General features: G+C 39.0%; 1 protein-coding gene across 1 annotated transcript in view; it reads right to left on the bottom strand.

Moving 5' to 3' along the window:
* Positions 1-409: 409 nt before the first annotated feature.
* si:dkey-122a22.2 (uncharacterized) overlaps positions 410-22,923 on the bottom strand; it is a 32,237-nt gene continuing 9,723 nt past the window's right edge. Inside the window, exons 8-11 of the mRNA XM_050047183.1 lie at positions 7,433-7,571; positions 1,681-1,763; positions 1,471-1,567; positions 410-1,367 (exon numbers count right to left, since the gene is read on the bottom strand). Coding sequence (XP_049903140.1) covers positions 1,200-1,367; positions 1,471-1,567; positions 1,681-1,763; positions 7,433-7,571 — 487 coding nt within the window. The 3' untranslated portion in view covers positions 410-1,199. The remainder of the gene's footprint in view (positions 1,368-1,470; positions 1,568-1,680; positions 1,764-7,432; positions 7,572-22,923) is intronic.

The following is a 22,923-nucleotide window of genomic DNA, read 5'->3' as shown; positions in this document are numbered from 1 at the left end:
CATGGCTTTGCATACATATGTGGCTGTTTGTCCCTGTCTCTTTTCTTCAACTCAGATGTGGATGTTTTCATGAGGATGGCAGCATTCTTGTATAGTACTCGTATTTCTGTTTGATGATACACTTTGGTCTCCCTTTTTGAAATTTGCTCTCAATGCAATACTTTGTAAATGAGGGAACATTACTGAAAGCAGTATTATGAAATGGGGACTGTGCATATAATTATTTGTAACCCCATAGGGAAAAAAAAGAAGTTGTACAAGAATTAAGTTTATTGCTGACGAACAAGATGGGTGGGAGGTCAGTGGGGATACTGATGTAAAATGATCATTCCAATGTCCTGATTATGGGAGAAAATGTTTCTTAAAACGTTGTTGCTATGCATGTATATGGATGGAATTAAATTCCAGATCTGTTGGAAATTTTTATTTTGATGTGGTGTCATAATTAAACTTAAATCCTCAGGATAAACCAATGCTGTCTGGTCTTTCTTTCACACTACTGTATACCCATCAAAACAGATTGCCACAAAAATAAGCACAGTACAGTTAAATATAAACACAAAAGTACATAAAGATGGATTTATAAAAATCCAGAGTAAGCTTTGCAGGCCAAACTCATCTGTTCACAAATTATAAAATGAATCAAATCAATGTAAGTCTAAAGATACAGGTCTACATCTGGTTGTGATGTAACTCAATTATATGCCTGTAACAAATGACTGAAGCTGATGCAACAGAGAGAGAGGAACTCGATGTACCTTTCCCCGTGGCTATAACAAGACAGAATATTAAAACAGAGCTGAATGAGATTAAAAAAAAAAAAAAAAAGTATGTTGGACAGTGACGTGTGTGGCCTTTACACTGATAAGGAGTAATGTATTAATTTTTGTCTCTGGCCAATCAGGTAAAGAGACTGAAATAACAACTTGAAAGATAAGATTTTCTGAATCTAAGACAGCAAATATTTCATCACACTGAATACCCTCCAGTTATTTTCAATTTAAAAGCTTCCAACGAAGCAGAGCTGTGCAAAAATGTGTTCAAAAATTGACTTCTCGATGAACCCCACCAGACGTGTACACAATCTCTACAGATTGCTGAGAGGTAAAAAGATAACTTGAATATTTTATTGAATATTTAAAACATATTCAGTGATTACCCTGTCCGTGTCTGGGGTATTGTTACATGTTGGCCATGGGTCACTCGCTCTGCTGTTTGGCTTGTCGTCGGTTGACTAGCTTCCTCAGGTGCTGGCTGATGGCAGATGGCTTGTTGTAGATCATTCGGCGGTCTGCTCCTTTTATGTGAATGTGATTGGCTGATGGGTAGGACTCCTCCAGAAACTTCTTTTGAAGCTTAGCTACCATCTGTGCAGAGAGAGAGATGATTTACTATGGATTTTACACAACCGTTACTACAGTATTGTCCTGTGACTGAACAGGAATTAATAATAGTAGTAAACATGCTCACCTGGTTTAGATGTTCTGGTATTTGTTGGTCAAAGGAATCCCCGGTGATCACACTCACTGTTGTCCTGCTGGAGAGGGGCTTAAATTTTGTGATGTCCCTTTAAAAACAACAACAGAAAATGTTTAAATTTCAGTGTTAATTTTGACTTCCATACTAAACAGGCAAACAGCAGACCCATCCAGAAGATAATGACAAAAAGGGTTTCCATACCTCACTTGAGCTGCACTTTCATTCAAAAAGTAATGCTCATCCACAGCACTGCTCTGGTGGGCAGGGTTACTCAGGAGATATTTCTATAAGAGATGAACACATCAGTCAGAAAATCTAAAATGAATGAATAAATCACTTTCTATTTAAATGTTTTACACCACTTTTATTACCTTCAGAGGCAAGTGAAAACTAAAAGAAAGAAAGCCAATACACATGGTACTGTATACATATGTCAAACACTGTGGACCTCATGCAATAAACAATATAAGAACATATTTTCTTTTATTTTTGTTTGTATCCATGATTTGTTCATATTTTGTTATTGAATGCTGGGATTCACCACTGTTTTCTTAGTTTTGCTTTTTCTTAGGTAAGAGAAAATTTTGCAAGTGGTCGAGAGCACTCCCAACCAAGAAAAGAGAAAAACATCTTGCACAGTCCACATATTGTTAAAAAAAATGCACAAATATCAAATTTAAAATAACTATATATGTTTTTGGAGTAATCGAGACTGGGTTATTAAATAAGGGCTTAAGACATACTATAGGTCCACTGGATTAAGTCCATTAAGAACATTAAATATTGCATGCATCCATCTTCTGAATGGCTTAGATGCTTTGGTCATCCAGGCCTTATGCAGGGAATGTACTTCTACAGCTTGCACAGATCTATTTGATGAGACAGATAAATGGTGGCTTGGCTGTTTCAGCTGGTCAAAAGCACATTTTCTTTTTATTTTAGTTATTGCTGCTTCCTCTGCTGATGATACTTCATTTACAGCATCAGAAATGTTTTGCCATTGCTGGGTTTTGATTTTCCAACACCAGTACTGATTTGCACACGGCACAACACCTGCCTTTCACTAGAGGATCAGCGATACGATATTATTAAGATACTTAAGTCACAATACAATATTGCTGCGATTTTAAATATGTTGCAATATAATGAGTATTGCGATAAAATCAACTGCGATATATTTATTACCTTTTTTCAACTGTAAACTGTGTCCCCAAAGGAAACCTTTGTCACCATCTGTTTTATCCAATAAGATCAAGTTTTCGGTCTGTTCATCTCACTTCAGCCATTTTTTTTGTAGAAGCAAAATGTATCTAGTGGACTGAAAAAGCAACTGATTTTATTATTCTAGTAGGCCACCTAAAGTTCAATTTGTGTTTGTCATATTAATCATTTATATAATAAAAACAATCGATACTTGGCACTGTTTGACGATATGATACTGCGACACAAAAATATCGCAATACTATACTGTAACCATTTTTTCCCCCCAGACCTAGTGTTGAGGGGGTGTTACCTATGCAAATAGTTTTCTCATGATCAGATTTAGCACACATGAGTAAGAGCAGATTTGAATGGCTAAAAACATTTGGTACATTGCAAGCTGACCTCTCTTGTTTTTCTGCAGCAGCCCTCTATCCACTAAGTGAACGGGCACTCCGTCCGTTGTTTTATCTCTTCACAGAAAACATAGATGCTGCTGCTGCATCAGGACGAATATATCAGATATAAACTTCAAATGGCAAAATACATGTTTTTTGCTTAAACTATTATTATGAATGCTGATTTCACAATGTAATGGCTAAAGAATAGGTTCATCATTAGCAATTAGACTGGTTCCCTATAAGCCTCACTATAAGCCCACAATGCAATTCTGTCTACCACCGGGTATGACCTCAGAAAATAAAGGCTCAATTTACAGCACAAATGAAGCACATCAACCCATTGTGCAACAAAACAGGAAGAGGATAGCACTTTTGTTTTCCCCGTTAGCTATTGGTAGCTTATCACTGGTTACCAAAGAGTATCAATGTAAGTTCTTAGCAGTTACTATCCCAAGCAGCGGAGATGGCGAACAGTTAAACAACCAAAGTAACTGTAAAAACTGTGGTAGTTGTTAGGCCCCGAGGAAAACGGAAAGTGATCTGGTTGCCTTTACGACAGTGGTGCCAACTTTAATATCACTTGGAAACATTGGGGAGGAGTTAAAAAGTTGTCAGTTTACACTTTAAGAAATCAAACATTACAACATACGTTTACAGAAATGGCAACGCGTGCTGTAATCTACATTCATCTGTTACATCAAACTGACTGGGATGTCTGGCAGACATTTTCAGGAAAAGCAAGTTAAGTGTGCTTAATAACAAAATATTTCCTCTGAACATTTTTACTTATTATTTTCAAATAGCAGGGACTTGTTTTAGAAGTCGCTTAGGAGTAACTTACACTACAAGGCAACTTGTTGAAGAACAAATTCAGAGAATAACTCCATGGACACTGACTTGAGCAATCCCAATAAAAGCTTTGTTTAGTTAGTCTATTGGCAGACATGTTAATTGACCTATTCCACAGTTGTCCCCCTTTAGCCTATCATCACATGGCCCCCATCCCACATCACCACATACTGACAGTTTGGGGGGCATTTTATGCAAATCCAAAAAACAAAGCCACTTTGTTGTGCACTTTGTCACTACAGTATTATATATTATAACTGCACTTACAGTGTGATCATATTCTGACTGAATCTCTGAGACAGAACTGCTTCACACATTTAGATCACACGATGTGTCTGCATCGTTAAACTAAGGCCTTGCTAGCCAGCCTGCTTGTTAGTAATTTTTTTCTGTGTAAGCACAGAGTGTCATTAGTGCCATTTCATCCGACTGAGTATTTTCATTTTTGTTGGGGATTACCATCCCAAGTTTCAATTTAAAGAGATATTTAAGAAGTCTTGTATGTAACTTTGTTTTCTTTTTTTGCCTCTGCACCAGCGATAGCCGGAGCAGAAGTTGTCTGTCTGTCTGTCCCATTCTTGTGAAGACAATATTCAAGGATGCCTTCAGGTTTTTTTTTTCAGATTTGGCACAAACATCCCCTTGGATTTAACGATAAACTTTTGGTGGCCATAGGTCAAAACTCAAGGTCACTGTGACCTTACATCTGTCTCATTCTTGTGAATGAGAACGCTTTGAGGGAATTTCTTCAAATTTGGCAAAAACGTCCACTTGGATATGATGATAAACTAATTAGGTTTTGGTGGTCATAGGTCTGACTTCAAGGTCACTATTACCTCACAAAACATGTTTTTGGCCATAACTCAAGAATTCTTGTGCTAATTATGACAAACAAATGTCTATTGGGATATAATGATGAAGTGATGGAGTTTATATCCAAACGAAAAGGTCAACTTCACTGTGATATCATAGTGTTCTGCATGAAACACCTTTCTGGCCATTACTCAGTGTTATATCTCAGGAACAGGAGGGGAGACATTTGGTCGGATACTAAATTAGTGACACTAATCCTGGGTGCACACCTTGAAAATGCTTGTTGATTGAAACTGATTAAAGCTGATTGTTTAGATCGTCCATGCTGCCAGGGGGAAGATGTGTGTGAAGAATCCATGTTTTCACAGACATGGATGTAAACTGTAAGAGAAACTTGAGACTGGTGCACGGAGGCATACAACCACGGGGCAGTAATTCTAGTTTAAACCTTTATATGTAGTATGGAATCAGAACATGGTACAGTTGTCTATGTTCACTTTAAATCTAGACTGGCAAGACTGCTACGTGGATCTGCTCAAAGATTGTGAGTCATACGCTTGAGTCAAGTTTTTAAACGGCATTTACTAAAAGAATGTTGTCTCTGGCTGGTAATATTATCAGACTCTTCTTACATTTCATTTGAAGAATATCAGCTTTTGCCATCACACAGAAGACTTAGAGTCCAACAGGCGAGACTGAAGAGCTTGGACTCTTTTGTTCCTCAGTCTGTCAAACTACTAAATCAGAGTTTGGGGTCAAAGTGGGGTCAGTGTACCTGGGTTGAAAACTGAATGTAACAGGGGGAGATTAAATTGTTTGCTCTGCATCCACTTTTCGTAATGTCTGATGTGATACGTAACGTTTGTAGTATAGTTTTGTTGTTGGATAAAATTTTGTGTTTTTTGTATTTATTTATATGAAATAGTATACGTCTTAGGAACAAGACAAATTTGGGAAAATATTCTAACAAAGCCAAAACAAATCAAATCAAATTTCGAAAGACGATTTGGAAGAGATGTGAATATGAACTACAAGTCAATTTAAATGCACTGAAGTCTGTGTTCAGCTCATTCATGGAGCAGCTCCAGACAGAATACTGATATGACTTGGTTCTCTGATTCTCCAGCTCAGGGCAGGGAAAGTTCACCACGCTACCGGAGAAGATGTGAATTCTCAAACTGAGCCAAATTCCCCTTTAACTGTGTCTATCACCCACATGCGATGAGACCAGATAGCTTCGGTGCCGTTAACATAGCAGCAAACAATTCTGCTCCAGTTCAATTAAGCAGTGGTTACAGAACATGCCCTTGAGAAATGGACTGCATGCTCTATTGAGTCCGCCGAGCTGGTGAGTGTGTGTGTGTGTGTGTGCGCATGTTATAACCTTCACTAGCCTGTCTACAAAACCTTTCTCCGTCCTTGGAGAATTCAAGCACAATGATGTCCTTATCTCCTTGGCAACAACTGTAATACTTGAAAAGCTGAAATAGGTCCTCTCATCACTACTGCCATCGAATCGTGGGTGGCTGGCAGCAGAGAACAAGGCGTCTTAACGAACTGTTTGTGTCCATCCCAAGGCAGGCGTCATCGCATCATACAGACAGCTGCAGCAAAAAGGTAACACTGAACGGATGTTAGGAGTGTTCAGAGGGTCACTGAAGTTACTTCTCTAAACAAGAAAAGCTTTAAATGCAACAACTACGAAATTAGCTTTCTTGCAATAATCTCTCTGTCTCTGTGTCCCTAATGCTCCGTACATGAGTGTTTGTCCCCCTGCTATAATAAGGTGTCAGTCTATAGCATTACTTCATGTTTCCATAGATATTGGTTGTTGTTCATCACCAGAATCCATTACTTCTCCTCTGCCTAAGATGTTTTCCATAGCAAGTAAAAAATAACTACAGAACTACATGACAGGCAGATGTGTCACAGCTGTATGTATGTGTGTGTGTTTTTAAAACAGATTCACGGCAGATCTGAGTGCGGACAAGCGCAAAAAATAAAAACCCTCTCCTGTAGAGAAACTTCATCTGCAATACACAGCAAAAAGCGTGTAGCTTATATTAACAGCCTTTTCCTCACAGACTGTATGACCTGTCAAAAGGCTGAGTTTACAATATAGCAGGCGTCAGAAGATACAGTGCAATTGCAGCGTCACGTCAGCTCCGGGAACGGGGTTCAATTTTCATTTATTTTAAAATGACGTCTGGCTTCATATCATGCCAAATTCACAGTCTCTGACGATATGAAGACAAACGCCTCTGCAATCATCATCCACTCGTATCTGTGCTGAGGAGGAGACGTGATTATTCTCACACTAGCACCATCCTGTGGCTGTACAGGAAAGATGGGAGGAGGGCCTATCACTTTTTCCTCCATATTCTTAATTAGGGAGCCCAGAAATTGTTTGAGCAGAGGAACGAACCAAGGTCTTGTCTTCAGACTACAGAAATGTAAAGACTATGGTATGATAGCACCTTTCTACGCTGATGGTTTGATATATTTGTCCCTTAATCGTCCCTGACCTGCTGTGCCACATTCAGACTGACACAAAATTAAAAAGAAATAAATTGAAAAAATATTTCTGAATGATTTTCTTTTTAATTTCTTGAAGAATCTATGTCACAGCCTTTGGGGCATACTTCATTGTAATGTGTGTGTGTGGTTGTGTGTGTGTTTATTAGCCTGACCTGGCGCTGGATGACCTCCTCTGAGACATTTTCTCCTTTAATAGTCGGTTCCATCGCCCCCAGGATAATCAGCATGCGGCTCAGCCCTGTGGCTGCTGAAAACTGCCTGGCTTGGAGTGAGGGCAGCAGCTTACCATACCTGAACAAACACACACACAAACATTCACACACATTTAACGTCAGCAGGACACAAACTCAACTATTGAGGTCTACAGTTTAACCATACTGGATTTTAAAGCTGAATTTATTGATTTTGACCACTCGTGGGCAACAGAAAAAGCTAAAAACTAGAAGTGGTAGAAAATCAGACATGCAATTCACAAGCAAGTCTTACATCTTAACCTTCCAGTCACGAACAAGTCTCAAGTCTTACCTTTCAAGTCACAAGCACGTATCAAGTATTTATCTTTGAGTCACATGTAAGTCTCAAGACCTAACCTCCAAGTTATAAGTAAACCTCAAGTCTTAACCTTAAAGTCATAAGTAAGTCATTATTCTTAACACACTGCTGACCGTCTTGGCCAGGTCTCCCTTAAAAAAGAGATTCTTAATCTCAACGGGACTAACCTGGCTAAATAAAGGTTAAATAAAAAAAAAAACAAAAAAAAAAAAACATTCAAGTCACAAGCAAGTCTCAAGTCATAACCTGCAAGTCACAAGCAATTCTCAAGTCTTAACTTGCATGTCACAAGCAATACTTTGGACTTAACCTTCAAGTCTCAAGCAAGTTCCAAGTTACTGTGATGAGAATCAATCAAGTCTTTGCTCGGGTCAAGCAATTCACAAGTCAAGTCATATGAAATTCTAATGATCTACCCTTGTTTCCACATTTAAATCAGTTAAAAAGACAGTGGTCATGAAAAGTTTTTATTATGAACATTAACAAAAACTGATGCAGCTTGCTAACACCTCATACATTTTACTGATATTTGACAATTTGTGGCAATCAATAAGAAGCCTCCTAAATGAACATCAAAGGAGAGTGGAGCTCTAAAATCATAATCTAAAAAAAAAGGGTGACATAGCCTTAATTTAGAGTTAGTTTTCTGGCTAAATGTTATCATTTTCGGACTAGCTCCCCTTCAAGATAGCTGCCTCTTGCATTGGCCTCTGCTGGTCTGCCACATCCTAACAGGTTGCCAGGTTTGTGCGCATTGCACGAGAAATCACAGCGTCATGTTTCAAAAACAAAATGTAACTTCTCAATATTTAGAAAAAAGTAAATACTTAAATAAAACTGTTTCAAGTGTAAGTCAAACCTCTGAAGTCATAAATACCATGTCACATGTCACCATGTTAGTCAAGCAAGTCTGAACCCTAAACACATAACAGTGACATATTAAAGCATTATAAAAGGTTCTATCTACATGTTATACAAATAATTGCCTATTTACACATCCAGAACACATGTTATACATTTTTAATGAGTAAGCTTTTTTTTTTAACTGAATGGCACCAAGAGCTATGGGAGACTGCAAAGGTTCATCGCTAATAGAGACCCATTTCAAATTGTTACTATAAAAACAACTGATCAGTGCAGCTTTTAAGTGTAACCATCAATGCCAAAAGTCTCTATCATATTTTTTCCAATAGTCTCCAGAGTACCTGGACCTGTAAACAAAAGATCAAGTCAGTTTTAATTTGTGCTGCTCAACAACATAACGTTCTGAATGGCTTTATTACAAAAAGGATGATTTCATGATCACAATACCAGTGACTCAAGCAAAGTCATACAATTCCTCCAGCCTCTTTCAACCCAAAATCTCAAACTTTCTCTTCAAAAACATTTGCCTGGGGAATGAGAAATACTCTTTTTTTTGGCAGATGAGAGAAGAAGAGCTGTGGGATTTTGTAACTCAGGAGGCCCAATCGGTCTCGGCTCACTGGTGCTCTGAATTGGCTGGTCTCAGCCTGTGGAGCCCAATCAATAGTGCCGTGCGCCTGCTGCCGCCATCGCCGCGCTGCGCAGCCTGCCCCTACACGCAGCCAACACACTGTAGATCAGCCCCCCTGCACAGGGAAACACTTGTCCCCTGTCTTTGTCTTACTCCTGATCTGGGCCAGACTTACAGCTCTGTGCTCATCTGTGCCTGTATCAGTTTCGGTCTGCTATATTCATTCCTACAGCACATTTAATACCTGATAAATAGATATGAATGATCCTAATAAAATATAAACTGATATGGTACAGCAATGCAACAAATGCTTTTTATGTCATCTGATTATATTTTGATTGTTTACCAATTAATCAGTAAAATGGTCCAGTCTATAAGAGGACCCCTGATTTTTCCTTAAACCCATTTGTGTCCACAACTAAATATTTGGCGCATTCTCTGGGCTTGGCTTAGCACAAGTCTGAAGAGATTTTCAAAGTCAGACAAACTGTTTGGCTGAAAAGTGTGTTTTTCTTATCATACTATATTTAGTCTTTGGGCACATGTGAGTACTGTTTTTTGAAATATATATTTCATTATATTTTCAGGGAAAAAACAGTGGTCCCATGTGCCCAAAGACTAAGTATAGCATCATAAGAAAATAGCTGTATCTCAGAAACAACAAGGAGCACCATCAAGGACTTGGTATCTATGAACTCCTAACAAGTTGAATATCTAAGATATGCAAACATATGCAGTGTAAATAATATTTCATAGTGAAAACATTTATCAAATACATTTTTCACATTTTCCCAAAATTTTCAAAAATCCTAACTGACTATTGATAAAAGTGTGATTTCTCATGTGATTTAAAAATTTGTTTGACACTTGCCCAGAGTTTTTCCGCACCAGATTTCAAGACTTATCGTGTTAAATATAGTCTTTGGGCACAAAATGCCACTATGAGGTTGGAATTTGTGTTTTTTTGTGAAATGTCTCAAGTTATTGGATGGATTGCAGTAAAATGTGGTAAATACATTCATGTAGTTTTATTACCTTTGGAGACTGATAACCTTTTCTGCCTGTATTTGATAGTGGCTGTAGATACACAGACAGGAAATGTGGGGAGAGTAGGGCTGGGTATCATTTAAATAAATTAAAATACCAATTTCAATACAAGTACCCTTAAAGTGATACTAATACCAATACAGTTCATCTTTGATAACTTTTTTTTCTTCTTCATTTGATACCCATCACATGAATGGAAGCATTCAGTTGCATAAAATGCCACCAAACATGGAGTGGAGCAATACTTTAGAACATTTTGGGGCCATCTCGGCAAGCTGAACTGCCAACTTAATCAAATACACAGCATTTGACTTCACAATACCCCAAACTGTATGGGTTGTAGCTGCTGCGGTAGAGGGCCAATCACACGTCGCATGAAATCAAAGAATGCTTGCGGTGATTGCAAAACCATACAGTTAGTCATTTTGTATCAAATGCAGGTATCTTTTCACTGGAGAGGTTTTGATACGACTTGGTGCTGGGTTATTTCAGTCGATACTTGAGATATTGAGCGCCAATACCCAACCCTAGGAGGTACAGATTGATATGACAACTACAGACGTTGCAGTTATTTGCATGTGGTATGCACATTACCCATAAGGCTATCGGAGCACTCCAACTTTGATGCTACCATGGCTGTAGCCTCTTGCCACTTAATAAATGTCTAAACAGCTGATCATTTATCAGAATCCTCAATGATTCATTTCTCTTTCAATTGACTTTTCAGTACAGAACTAAAACTTACTAATACTTGAGTTGTAACAGTATCTTACATCACAGCAGAAGCCAGTAGTGCATGTTACAGTACACTTCATTTTACAACAGACTGGTTCAGACTGACACAGACTGGCTGCTTCACTGCCATTACACTGATCATATCAAACTTACATCATAAACATTCACTTTTCTGTTGTAAAAGAACCCATTTCATCTGCAGTTGATATGACACGTTGCCACCTAAAGAACTGTAGCTTGACATATAAAGCTGTGCTCCGGCAAAGCATGATTGCACTGATTGGTCAGATCAAGCTGATACAAACAGCGGAGAATGGTTGTTCAACTGCTACAAATAGCTGTGTAAAGATAACCTATCTGCCATATTCAGTGCCTGCAGGTCAATAATAGATACATGCAGAGGGAGGGGGGAGAGAGTCAACTGTTCTAATTTTCAGTCTTCACTCAGACAGAGAAAACTTTTCAAATCAGACCTCCGCAGAGTGACATTTTGACATTTTCATCTTCCTTGCCACAGTTTTCCCCCGAAGTCATTCTGGCACCACAATTTAGAACTGACTCTTCGACCTGGCTCTTAAGGGACTTCTCAGTCTCTGCACATTTTCCACCTGTCACCCTTTTCCTACCCCTTGATTCCAAAAATAAAGGGGGGAAAAAAACCTCTTTCCCTATCAGCCCCCGAGTTCGAATCTGGTCAAATCATTCCTGGGTCTGGCATTGAACATTATTTCAAGGATTCTCCAGCCACCTGTCCTATTCCCTCCTCTTTTTTCCATTTTTAATTCTGCCCCGGAGTGAGGATTATGCGAAGCAAGGCATGCGTGTCAAAGGGAAATTTAGTGGGTAAAGACAGCCAAGATTGGCGGGATGAATTAAACAGATAACGGGAGGAGACGAAGTGGGGGAACCATGTAGAGCAAAACGCCTCACCGATGTTGGTCATTTCAGAGGGGCTCTTTTTTTCCCTCCCCACAGGAGCGAGGAGGCAATATCTAAATTAATAAAGTGATGAAATGAGTTTGTGCCGTGGACTTTCTGCTGTTTGACTTTCCCATCTGGATTAGTGCAGGCTGAATGGACGCTCTGTTACTTTTGTTACAACTGCGCAATTCACTGTCGGAATTTGGCCCTGTAGTGATAAGGCTCCCCTCCTCCTCCTCATTACCATCTCATTTCATATGCAGGGCCTCTGTTACCTGAGAGCCTGCTCACACACAAAACACGAACTATTACACGAGCTTCTGCCAACTATTACAATGAACAGAGAACATTTAAACACGGACTATTACATGAGGCTCAACTAACTATTACGCCAAAGGAACATTTTTTAAAAATCTGGTCTCTGCAAAGACTTCAAGAGACTATTACAAAGAGAAGGGCATATGGACGTGGACAGGTACATGATGAGGCCTCTCACTCTCACATAGGCAGGACAACTTGGCCAAATTTTAAAGAATTGGAATCTTGAGTGACTTAGAATCAAGATCAGGGGCGGAGCAGAGGGGGGGGTGGCTTTTGGGGTTCCAGCCATGAAAATATTGTCTCAAAGGCCCCAAATCTTTTAGGTTTTTAGAATACTTTCAACTTTGTGTCATTCAGATAATACTACATGCCCGTGTTGTTTATCCTAATACGATATTCCCAAAATAAATCTAATATAACTAAGTAAATCTTCTTCTCTTTGCCTAATATTCAATTCAAAGTATTAAAGACCACATTTGGCATTTGTTGAGCTTTCCTTGATTTGCAATTACAGCTGCCCATGGCATGGATTCAAATGTAGCAGATTTGTCAGCTAAACATTCATTCTGTGAACTCTACTCCAGTAAAAATAGGCATCAAGATTAGTAATGTTGTTTATGCCAAATTCTCACCCTACCTATGTTATGTAACTTAAAAATAGTAACATCACACAGTTTTTACTCTCTTTAGGTGGCAGGAGTGAAAATTAGTCATCATCAGCACTTGATGTGTTCTGGTTCAAAATGATGAAGACAGTTGGAGAACAATTGGATGAAAAATACGATGTAGACTCCACAGGATTTTTTTTTTCTTGGCAACTACCGTGTTTTTCCAAAATGACGTTAGGATTTTTAGGCAATCTATCATCTCAAATGGCTTGAAAAACTGTGACCACAGCTGCCGTAAATGGGAAAAAATCTCCCCGCACAACCCTTGTAGGTTTGGGCCCTGGTCAAGACTCATCACAGCAAAAAGTTGACACTGACAGAAACATTACACCCACAATTTTACATGGAGCAAAACACAAGGCCGTCATCCCGTAATCAAATTTAAATTTGTAATGCACAAGTGTTATATTATTTTACACAAGAAAAAATGGTCTTTAAGTGGTAAAACACAGTGTTGAAACCAGAATAAAACTAGGTGACTGGGCCGCACCACAGGCTTAGGCTTGCAACCATTTGATGATGTACTTTAAGGTATTTATTGTGTTTGGTGCTTGTATTAAGTTGCCTTGTCATCTGCATTTTTGCAATTCTACTACAAAGAAAATAGGTCTTGGAGATTTTTGTGTTAATGTTTCACATTTTTGTACTTGTTTGCTATCTGATGTCTTTCTTCATGTTAACTTCAGCTAAACTAAAAGATGACGAAAAACACTTCAACGTTGAGAGAGTCACTGTAGAGAGCAGAAGAGAAACTGGAACGTCCAAATTTTGATCAGTAAGTTAAGAAACTTCTCACTGACATTTTGTAACTATGCTAATAGCTACAAATCGAGCCTTGGCACAGATCCTTTGTAAACAGTATGGCTCCCTTCATATGTTTATATCACAATATTATCCAGTATTCCTGTTTGTTTAATATTTATGCCTTTTAGAAACACCATTTCCTAGAGGCTCTAAACGTTTGCTGGCTAACCATCACATGCAGAGGTTAAACTGTTAAAGGTATTCTATGCAGGATTTTCCAACAGAAAAACATGTATGGACTCAAACAAAAGTAATCCCTGTAAATAATCACTTATGACCACCTAGAAGACTGTGGTAGGGTATTTTTCTACAGAGACCCCGCCCTCTGCCTGAATCTTCCTCATTTTCTTCTTATTTTCCTATGTTTGGGACGTTCCTGGGTGCGCAGTTGAGGTCAGAACACAAAAGATTAGCACCCAGAAAATAAGCAGCACGCATCCAAGAGAAAGCTAGAAAAACTGCACACACAGTGCCAAAACAAACAAACAAAAATATAGTGAGGCAAAATGCCAAGCTGAGTGAACATGGGATTGGCTTCGACTTTTGCTGTTGATACTGTTTGCAACACTGACAGTTCGTGTATACCTTAAATTGTTGGCGAGTTTTATGGCTATGCATGAAACCAGATTATGATGATGTAAGTATTCACACTGCCATGCTTGTAGTTTAATCGGAGCTGTAGTTTTGTCCGTGCTTACAAAGTGATTGTTTTACGTTGTTAAAGTCAAAAAGGCTTCAATTTCTAATAGTAAGTGCTGTAATGAAGTGGATTTGTCTTAGAAAATGTAAACCACAGGAACAGGCTTCATTTTTTCCAGTAAAGCAATATAAGAAATAGTGAATGAGAGATTGCAGAGAGTGGAACGGAGGCAGGCCATGTGACGTCAGGACCACTCTGTCAAGAGGAACTTAACAACCAGTAACCCAGAGCTTCCCATTACCTGAACCTGTAACGACCAGAAATAGATGACACTATGTTGACTGCGGGACCAACGTCATCAATTCCCTGCTTGGCATGTAAGTGTGCCAACTGCAGTGCAGGTGACAGAACAGTGGAAAAAGTCAGACTAATATAGATTCTAATATAGTTTTTATTTCTATTTATATCATTATTGCTACACCAACAGAAGAGCCTACAGCTAAAATTCAGTGTTTCTTACACCAGCAAAGATTTTAAAAGGCAAAAAAAACTTTAAACATTGTTCTAGTTTTTAGTATTGCACAAACAGAGACACCTTTTTTAACATGCTTTATATATGACACAGTAAAACACACTTTTGCAACTCAGATTAAACCTCACATTTTCATCTGACCTTTGTGGAACAGATACAGCCGACCAATTAACACTACCCTGAGACCTATAGTATAAATCATACCAGAGTTATTGTGTTAAGTTTTATGCTCCTGTACTGTACAGTTAGAGCTATTGTACTGTCACATACAAGCAGTTTTATAATAACTTACTTTGAGACAACGACGCTAATGTATGTCATCACATTTCTTGTACATTATTACAACATGTCACTCTTTAAACCATGTGTCCAAACTGTCAACTGCATTTGTTTGTCTACCTTCAGTATTTAGTCTGTTTTGACGTTTGATCATATTTAGTGCCAACAAAGGGCAGAAAAGTAGTTTTTTGAGTGCTGGCAAAGCAAACCACTAAATAGTTATAAACCCTTTACATTCTTTCGTAAAGTAAAAGCATTCTGGTTACATTTTGTTTAATTTATTTAACATATGGTGATTCGTCTTTTTGTGAATGCTCAGCGACACTTGATAAATGTACTCAAACAATAATATAGTATAAAGAAGTGATGTACACCAAGGGCTGTGGTGCGGCCCAGTCACCAGAATAATATGCTGGCATTGTACCTATCTGCAACAACGGATGTGTTACATTTCAGACAAATTATATCACCATTCCTCGTTCAGATTTCATGTGTTTGAGCTGAGTTTCTCAACAGGAGGAGGAGGGTAGATATGTAGGGTATATATACTGTATATATATATATATATATATATATATACACATATATAGGTGGTATATGGCATGATACCAAGGCGGCTGCCAAGCAGCAGACAGCAGGAGACCACTGATTGAGACCAGTAAACAATAAAAGCAGGTATTTTAAATACATGCTGGGACATTTCCAGACATTTGGTATTTGGTATTTTGGTATTTTGAGCCAAAACATGACCTTTTCCTAACTGTAACCAAGTGTGTTTTGTGCCTAAACCTAACTACAGCATAGTGACCACATAAAATTGAAAACTGAGACGTAAAGAAATATAAATTTTCAACATATCTGCTATATATGAAATGTATAAATTTAACATATGACAGGCACAAATGTACCATATCGTTGGTTTTCAGAAACGTACAATACCACATTAATCCAGCCATTGGGTTGTGTTGGTGAGGTGCTGATCACTGGAAGTAGACATGAAATTATGGAAAAAGTGTTGCACACATGTCAGAAATGCATTTCTCTTTTATTCAGATGGCAATTCATCCCTCAGGCCTTCTGCAAGATCAACAATCATTTTTGTTATTGCTGATTTTGAAGAAGGTCTCAGGGTTGAAAAGTCATGTATTCCAACATGATTATTGTACATTCCATTTTACTACCATATCTGCTTCAGAACAACTCTCATAATGAAACTTAATTGCCATTCGTTTCACTTCAATCATTCAATTTGAACCACTGATCAAATCTGAGATGTGGCAGCTCAGTGGTCTGGAACCAGGATACTTCACTACACTTCATACTATCAAATGGAGACCAGTCATACTTTAGGTACAGCTGCAACGTTAGGTCATGGACAACTTGTCAACTGCCAAAAATGCCAGACAACTACAATATAAAGACAAAAACCTCAGCTCCAAGGTGTACTACCCAGTATGAACACAAGGTGTCATTCTTGCACCACAGCCGATGTCAGGCTGATCCCAGCCTCCCCTGTTTGCGCTCAGCCTTCCTCCCTACATCAATACGATAGTTTACACTGGGGTAAATACACAGGGACCGCAGCAGCCCTGATTCATTAGTGGAGTGTAACAGCAATAGTTACACTTACAGTGGTTCTAATTACAATTAATTGGCATTCCTGGCTCGTCTGGGAGTCTCTGGATGAGGGGGAGGATCTGGGGAGGGAGGGGGCAGCTGAGTCAGGAGAGGACTGAGGGGGGAGGCCGACATACTGGGAGCCATTACAGAACCACACTGTGAAGAATAATGAATCGCACACTGTTGGAGCCTGCAGGGTCAGATACAGCAAACCCTGGTCATACATATGCAGGTTGTACAGTATATATCATATATGGTATATTCCTATGATGGTAATACAGTGTTCTATAATCCAACTCATGTTTCTATCTTCACCTGAAGCTGAATTATCACACAAAGAAAAGAAGACACACATGAAAGATTTCCAGTTTTTTTCCTGTTCTTTTCATTTAAACTCAACCAATAGTCCCTGCGTCAGGCTTCTGTCAAGCAGCATCTCTTTCTATTGTTTCATTTTACGCCCTGCTGTCCTAACTTTTCTTTCTCTCTTTCTTCATTCCTCTATCTCCATCTTTCCCTCCCTCCCTCCATCCATCCATCCATCCATCGGCCCATGGCCGGGTGATTGCTGCCAATCTCATCCGAGGATCCCTGGAGGGGTTTAGAGCAGAGCTGTGCTCCAGTGGGTTATTGAACGCAGCTCACGGTGAAAGTGAATGGGCTCTGAGGGGGAGACTGGATATGTCACTGGCTGCTACTGTTTACCAATGAAGGAAGAGCAGATGAAGCGCACGTAAATGCTACGAGATTATATAGTGCTGCTTATGGAGTTAAATTAACTACTGTAGCATCCAAGTACTAAAATGTTAAAATATCTCAGCAATATAAGTTGCAGTGAAGACAAAGGGAGAGCAGAGGATGTCAGAGCTGTAAATCTATCCGCTAACAAAGTGCTGTGAGGAGGAATAGAAACACTCTTCCTGTCCCTCATATTAAACCACGGCTGGCTTATAAATCAAACCAAGAGACTCTGAACGGTCGTCAGTCAAAGTGACAGTCATATGCTGCCTGTCATACAAAGCAGGCTCCAGGTGAGCTGCAAAACATGTCTATCTGCTCCACACTGCAGCGAGCTGTGTGTGTGATATGCATACTTACATTATGTACGTGTAGAAATGTTTATGTGATCAAGGCTTTTTGTGCGCCACTGTGTGTGTGTGTGTGTGTGTGTGTGTGTGTGTGAAGGCCTTGCTGAGCATATTAATGACAGGTTGGATGATGAAAGGGACAAAAAGTGTCATTTTCATTTGGGACTCATAACTCAATCAGGCTTCCATCCAGGCCTGCAGCCACAGCTGTGAGGCCGACACTGTGATACCCACCTCACACACTCCCCCAGCATCGTCTATCCACACAGACATAAAAAGAGTATGCACCCAATATACTGTGGATTTATGCACCATATAAACTAGAGCAATCTCACTTGGAATTCTTCAGCCACATACCTTAAAAAAGATCCGAACTACAGACTTCGTGTCTCAGCATCAAAGTCAAATTACCACAGAAGTAAAAGAAAAACAAAAAACTATCACTTAAAAGAACGAAGATGCAGAGGGAAGGGATGAGGAGACTTTCAAGTGGTGCTCCTGTGAGGACTGAGTTGCACTAAACACAGTAATGGTACATTAAAACAGAGAGTTTGCCAATCAATCAGCATTCATTAAATTGGAGGGACCATCCCATTAGACGAGAGCATTCCCCACTGTTTCTGCTCTCTGAGCAAACATATTCCCCATGGGGTAAATTAGTTTTACACTCCACACACTCACTCACTCACTCCTCTCACACACACACACACACACACACACACACACACACACACACACACACACACACACACACACACACATATGACTGTAAAGAGACGGAAGACACACAGACTCACACTGTTAAAAAAAAAACAAAAAAACAGATGTTTCTACCGTAAAAAAAAAAAAAAAAAAAAACTGGCAGCGTGGGTTGCTAGATTTGTCGAACTTTTTCTACTATTACTGTAAAAGAATATTAGTACTTTTGATCTCAATTAAAGTTAGTGGTTGATTTTATATTAAACCATATGAATATGAGTTTTTATCATAAAAAAGAAATGCTAGTTTGCAATAGAATTAATGAGAAATATGCTAAATTTGTTTTTTTAAATACAAAAGATTAAAGAATTATCAGTGGTTCCTTTAGTTAGATTTATTATGACCTTTAATGGCATTTGTCTAATTCCAGCTGGAATCTCTGACCAGTGATGATTGTTCTAAAATACAACATATGGCAACAAATGTGTCGACATGTTATTCATGGTTTGGGCTTGGTACAAAGACAATTAACATTTGTATTCAATGTGATTTTTTTTTTCTTGATTACTCAAATGCTGTCAGAAAATAGTCAAACATTCCCATTACGTTTTCCTAAAGCCCACAGTGACATCTTCTTAGGTCATGTGACAGGTGTACCAGTTTGGACAAACCACAGCAAGGCCTGTTGTTAGCTGTTTCTGCGATCTACGATTCCTCTCTGCAATATTTGAAACTGACCTGCTGACAAATCAGTGCACAGATGCTCATGACAAGTGGTCCTCAAACTTTGTTCAATAATTTACCCCCTTTTAACTATTTTTTCAGTTGAGTACCACCTGACTAGTGCATAACATTTTAGGTAGAAACACACAGTTACTGGGTAAATGTGAACAAGTTGTGTTTGTTGCAGCTATTGACAGTTTACGGCAGTTAATGACTGCATTGAAAATAGGAGTAGTGAATATAAATGGGGTTTATCAAACTCACATTTACACTTTTTAATGAACTTATTATGTTATAATACTCCTGCAGTACTCCAGTGTACCCCTAGGGCTACATTTCTACTGAAGAGCACAAACACCTGGTATATACATTTCCAATAGCTGCTTCACAATAAAAGCCTCCCACTGGTTTACCAAAAGACAACTTCATCATTATTTTTTGTGGAGTGCTTTGCCCTCTATCAATAACAGTACAGTAATGACATGAAAATGTGGGCAGCGAGAGGAGGGGAATGACATGCAACAAAAGGTCCCCAGCTGAAAGCTAACCAGGGACATTAGGGGTTAATTGCCTACACCTAAACTCCTCAGCAGTAACTTTAAAGGTCTAGTGTGTAGGGTTTAGTGGCATCTAGTCGTGAGGTTGCACATTGCAACCAACTGAGACTTCTCTCGTGTGCCGAGTGTGTAGGAAAACTATGGTGGGCTGATGTGTTAACATGAATAACCCTATCTGGAGCCAGTGTTTGGTTTGTCTGTTATGGGCTACTGTAGAAACAACATGGGGGACTCTGTGGTAGAGGACCCGCTTCCTATGTAGATATAAATGGCTCATTCCAAGGTAACAAAAATATGATTCTTATTTTCAGGTGATTATACACTGATTGAAACATAGCTATGAATATTATATTAATTTCTGTTAATATATCCCTTAAATCCCACACACTGGACCTTTTAATGCAACTCCAATACAGCTGAAATGCTAAGTAAACAGTAATGAGGCTACTATTTTAAAGCAGATTTAGTTTGAAGCTACAAAAAAACTGAAAGCTGACCACAGAGAAACTAAAAACAGAGCTTCCTCTCTAGTCACCAACACAGACACACTTGTGATAGTCCGATCCGTTAAGCCCAAGATACAGTTTGTTTGAGGACGGGGAGACGGTCCCCAAGTTTGCCACCATCGGCCCTGGTACCATGTGGGACTATAACAGCATGACTTGGTGCAACTATACCCTGCTGTGGGAACACAGTTAATGTGGAGTGAGCCAGTAAAGTCAAAACATGACATTTGTTCCTATTAGGGGAAATCTGAATGTCCCAACATACAATAACATTTTAGACAAAAGTGTGCTTCGATGTTGCAGCAACAGTTTGAGAAGCACTCCTTCCTGTTTTAACATGACAATGTCCCCATGCACAAAGCAGCCAGAGCCCTGACCTCTACTCCATTCAACACCTTGGGAATGAAGTGGAACTTTGAATGTCACTCAACAACAATAACTGACCTCAATAATGCTCTTGTGGCTGAAAGGGTGCTGTCATAGCAGTGTCGATAGCTTTGGAGTGAGAGGTTCTTCAACCACATATGGGTGTTTTTATAATCTCTTTGCTTACTTTTGGTCATGAGGTGTGTGTTTCATCCTAGTAATGAAACAAAGTAAGCCGATGCAAGGGATGCTGTACATACATAGTAAGGAGTTATGCTGAAATGTGGGGAATGTTCCTGTCTGTATTCGAGTGGAGAGATGCAATGCCTCTACTGCTTGAGCTGGTGAAACAAAGACTGACAGCACTGAGTGACTCAAACCAATGGCTCTCATCCAGAGTGTAATTTGTCCAGACGTACACTGGGGCTTCTCCTAATCTCTGATGCTAGACCCACTGCTTGATTTTTCATCAAGCAGCATTATCTTTGCCCGCGAGGAAATGAGACACATGCTGCAACGTCTGCAGAGGAAAATCCCAAATCAGAAAGTTGACCCCTTACAACAAGTGCACACGAGCAAATGCCTATACACGCGGACACGCACATAAACACAAGAACGCCATTCTCGGGAGATGGTGGCGATTCATTTTGTAAGATCTAACAGAACTAATTTTGGGAGTGAGCCTCTGTTAATGAGTGGCTCTTTGATGTGTAAATCCTCGGGTCCCAGTGCAAAGCTGATACAGTCTCCCCACAATCCTGCTCAGGTGCAGCCCTGTTCCCCTCTGCAGTACTTATCTTGTACACCGAATACTGTAACACTTCTGACAGCCTCACTAAAAAAAAAAAAAAAGAAGAAGAGGAAAATAAGCACATTGACGAATGCCATTGGCAAAAGGATGCCGTGATGCGTAGAGTTGTGCTGCATCTCCTCTATCTTCATACTGTATATGTCATTCCTGTTTCTATTTTCACTCTCCCATGGACGTCAGACACCGATGATAAAATTATTTTTTACACCGTAAATGTAAGTCTTTGGTTCGTTTCATTTCTCTATTGCTTCTCCACAGAATAATTGGATTGTGGCTGCACTGTCATGTACTCAGTGAAATGAATGCCTATTAATCAGAGGATAATTGGACACATACTCCTGATAAATGGTGCTGCTCCACTTTGAGTCACGTACAAATTAGGCCATTTTAAGGGATCCATTTCTTATCTGGCTTGACTCATGCTTATATAAGATGTGAGCTAATACTGGTGGACGGAATTACAGATGCACCAAGTCACGGAGTCATGCTCAAAATGAGATTACTTGATTTTAGTTGATATTTCCTTCCCTCTGTAATATCTAAGCACATGTGAACTCCTGGTTCTGGGTGACATCACAAAATATACTACATGAACAGAAATATAGTTTTTAACCTCTTTTAAAACCACTTTGCTACCATTGATAAAACTTGTGAAGGGACAGAAACTGCAACAGAAAATAGTGAATATACCATGGGGGCATAAAAGCAATTGACACTATTGACCATGGCTTACAGTTTATCAGTAGAGGGGTTTCACACTCCTGATTAAGTATCTAACCTTTACATAGGTATTAATATCTTTAAATAAATCATATAAAAGGTCTAGTGTGTAGGATCTAGCGGTGAAGTGCAAAACTGAAACTTCTCCTATGTGCCAATTGTGTAACAGAACTACAGTGGCCAAGGGAAAAACATGAATGGTCCTATGTTGTGCCACTGTTTGGTTTGTCCCTTCTGGGTGACTGCAGCACAACATGACAAACTCCATGCAAGAGGACCCGCTCCATGTATAGATATAAATGGCTCTAAGGTTACAAAAATATGATTCTTATTTTCAGGTGATTATAAACTAATGAAAACATAGTTATAAATATTATGTACCATTTCAGCAAATAGATGCCCCTAAATCCTACACACTGAACCTTTCATTGAATTTTAGAAGCTTACTTTTGGGGTTCCTCAAGGCTCAATGATAGAACCACTATTGTTTATTTTACAAAAAAAATAAAATAAAAAATACAAATACTAAAACAGTGAAATCCATGTTTTTTCATTGGAT

Source organism: Epinephelus moara, chromosome 6 (genome assembly GCF_006386435.1).
Source record: "Epinephelus moara isolate mb chromosome 6, YSFRI_EMoa_1.0, whole genome shotgun sequence".
Classification (NCBI taxonomy): Eukaryota; Metazoa; Chordata; class Actinopteri; order Perciformes; family Serranidae; genus Epinephelus; species Epinephelus moara.
This window is presented reverse-complemented; position numbering and strand designations above follow the sequence as displayed.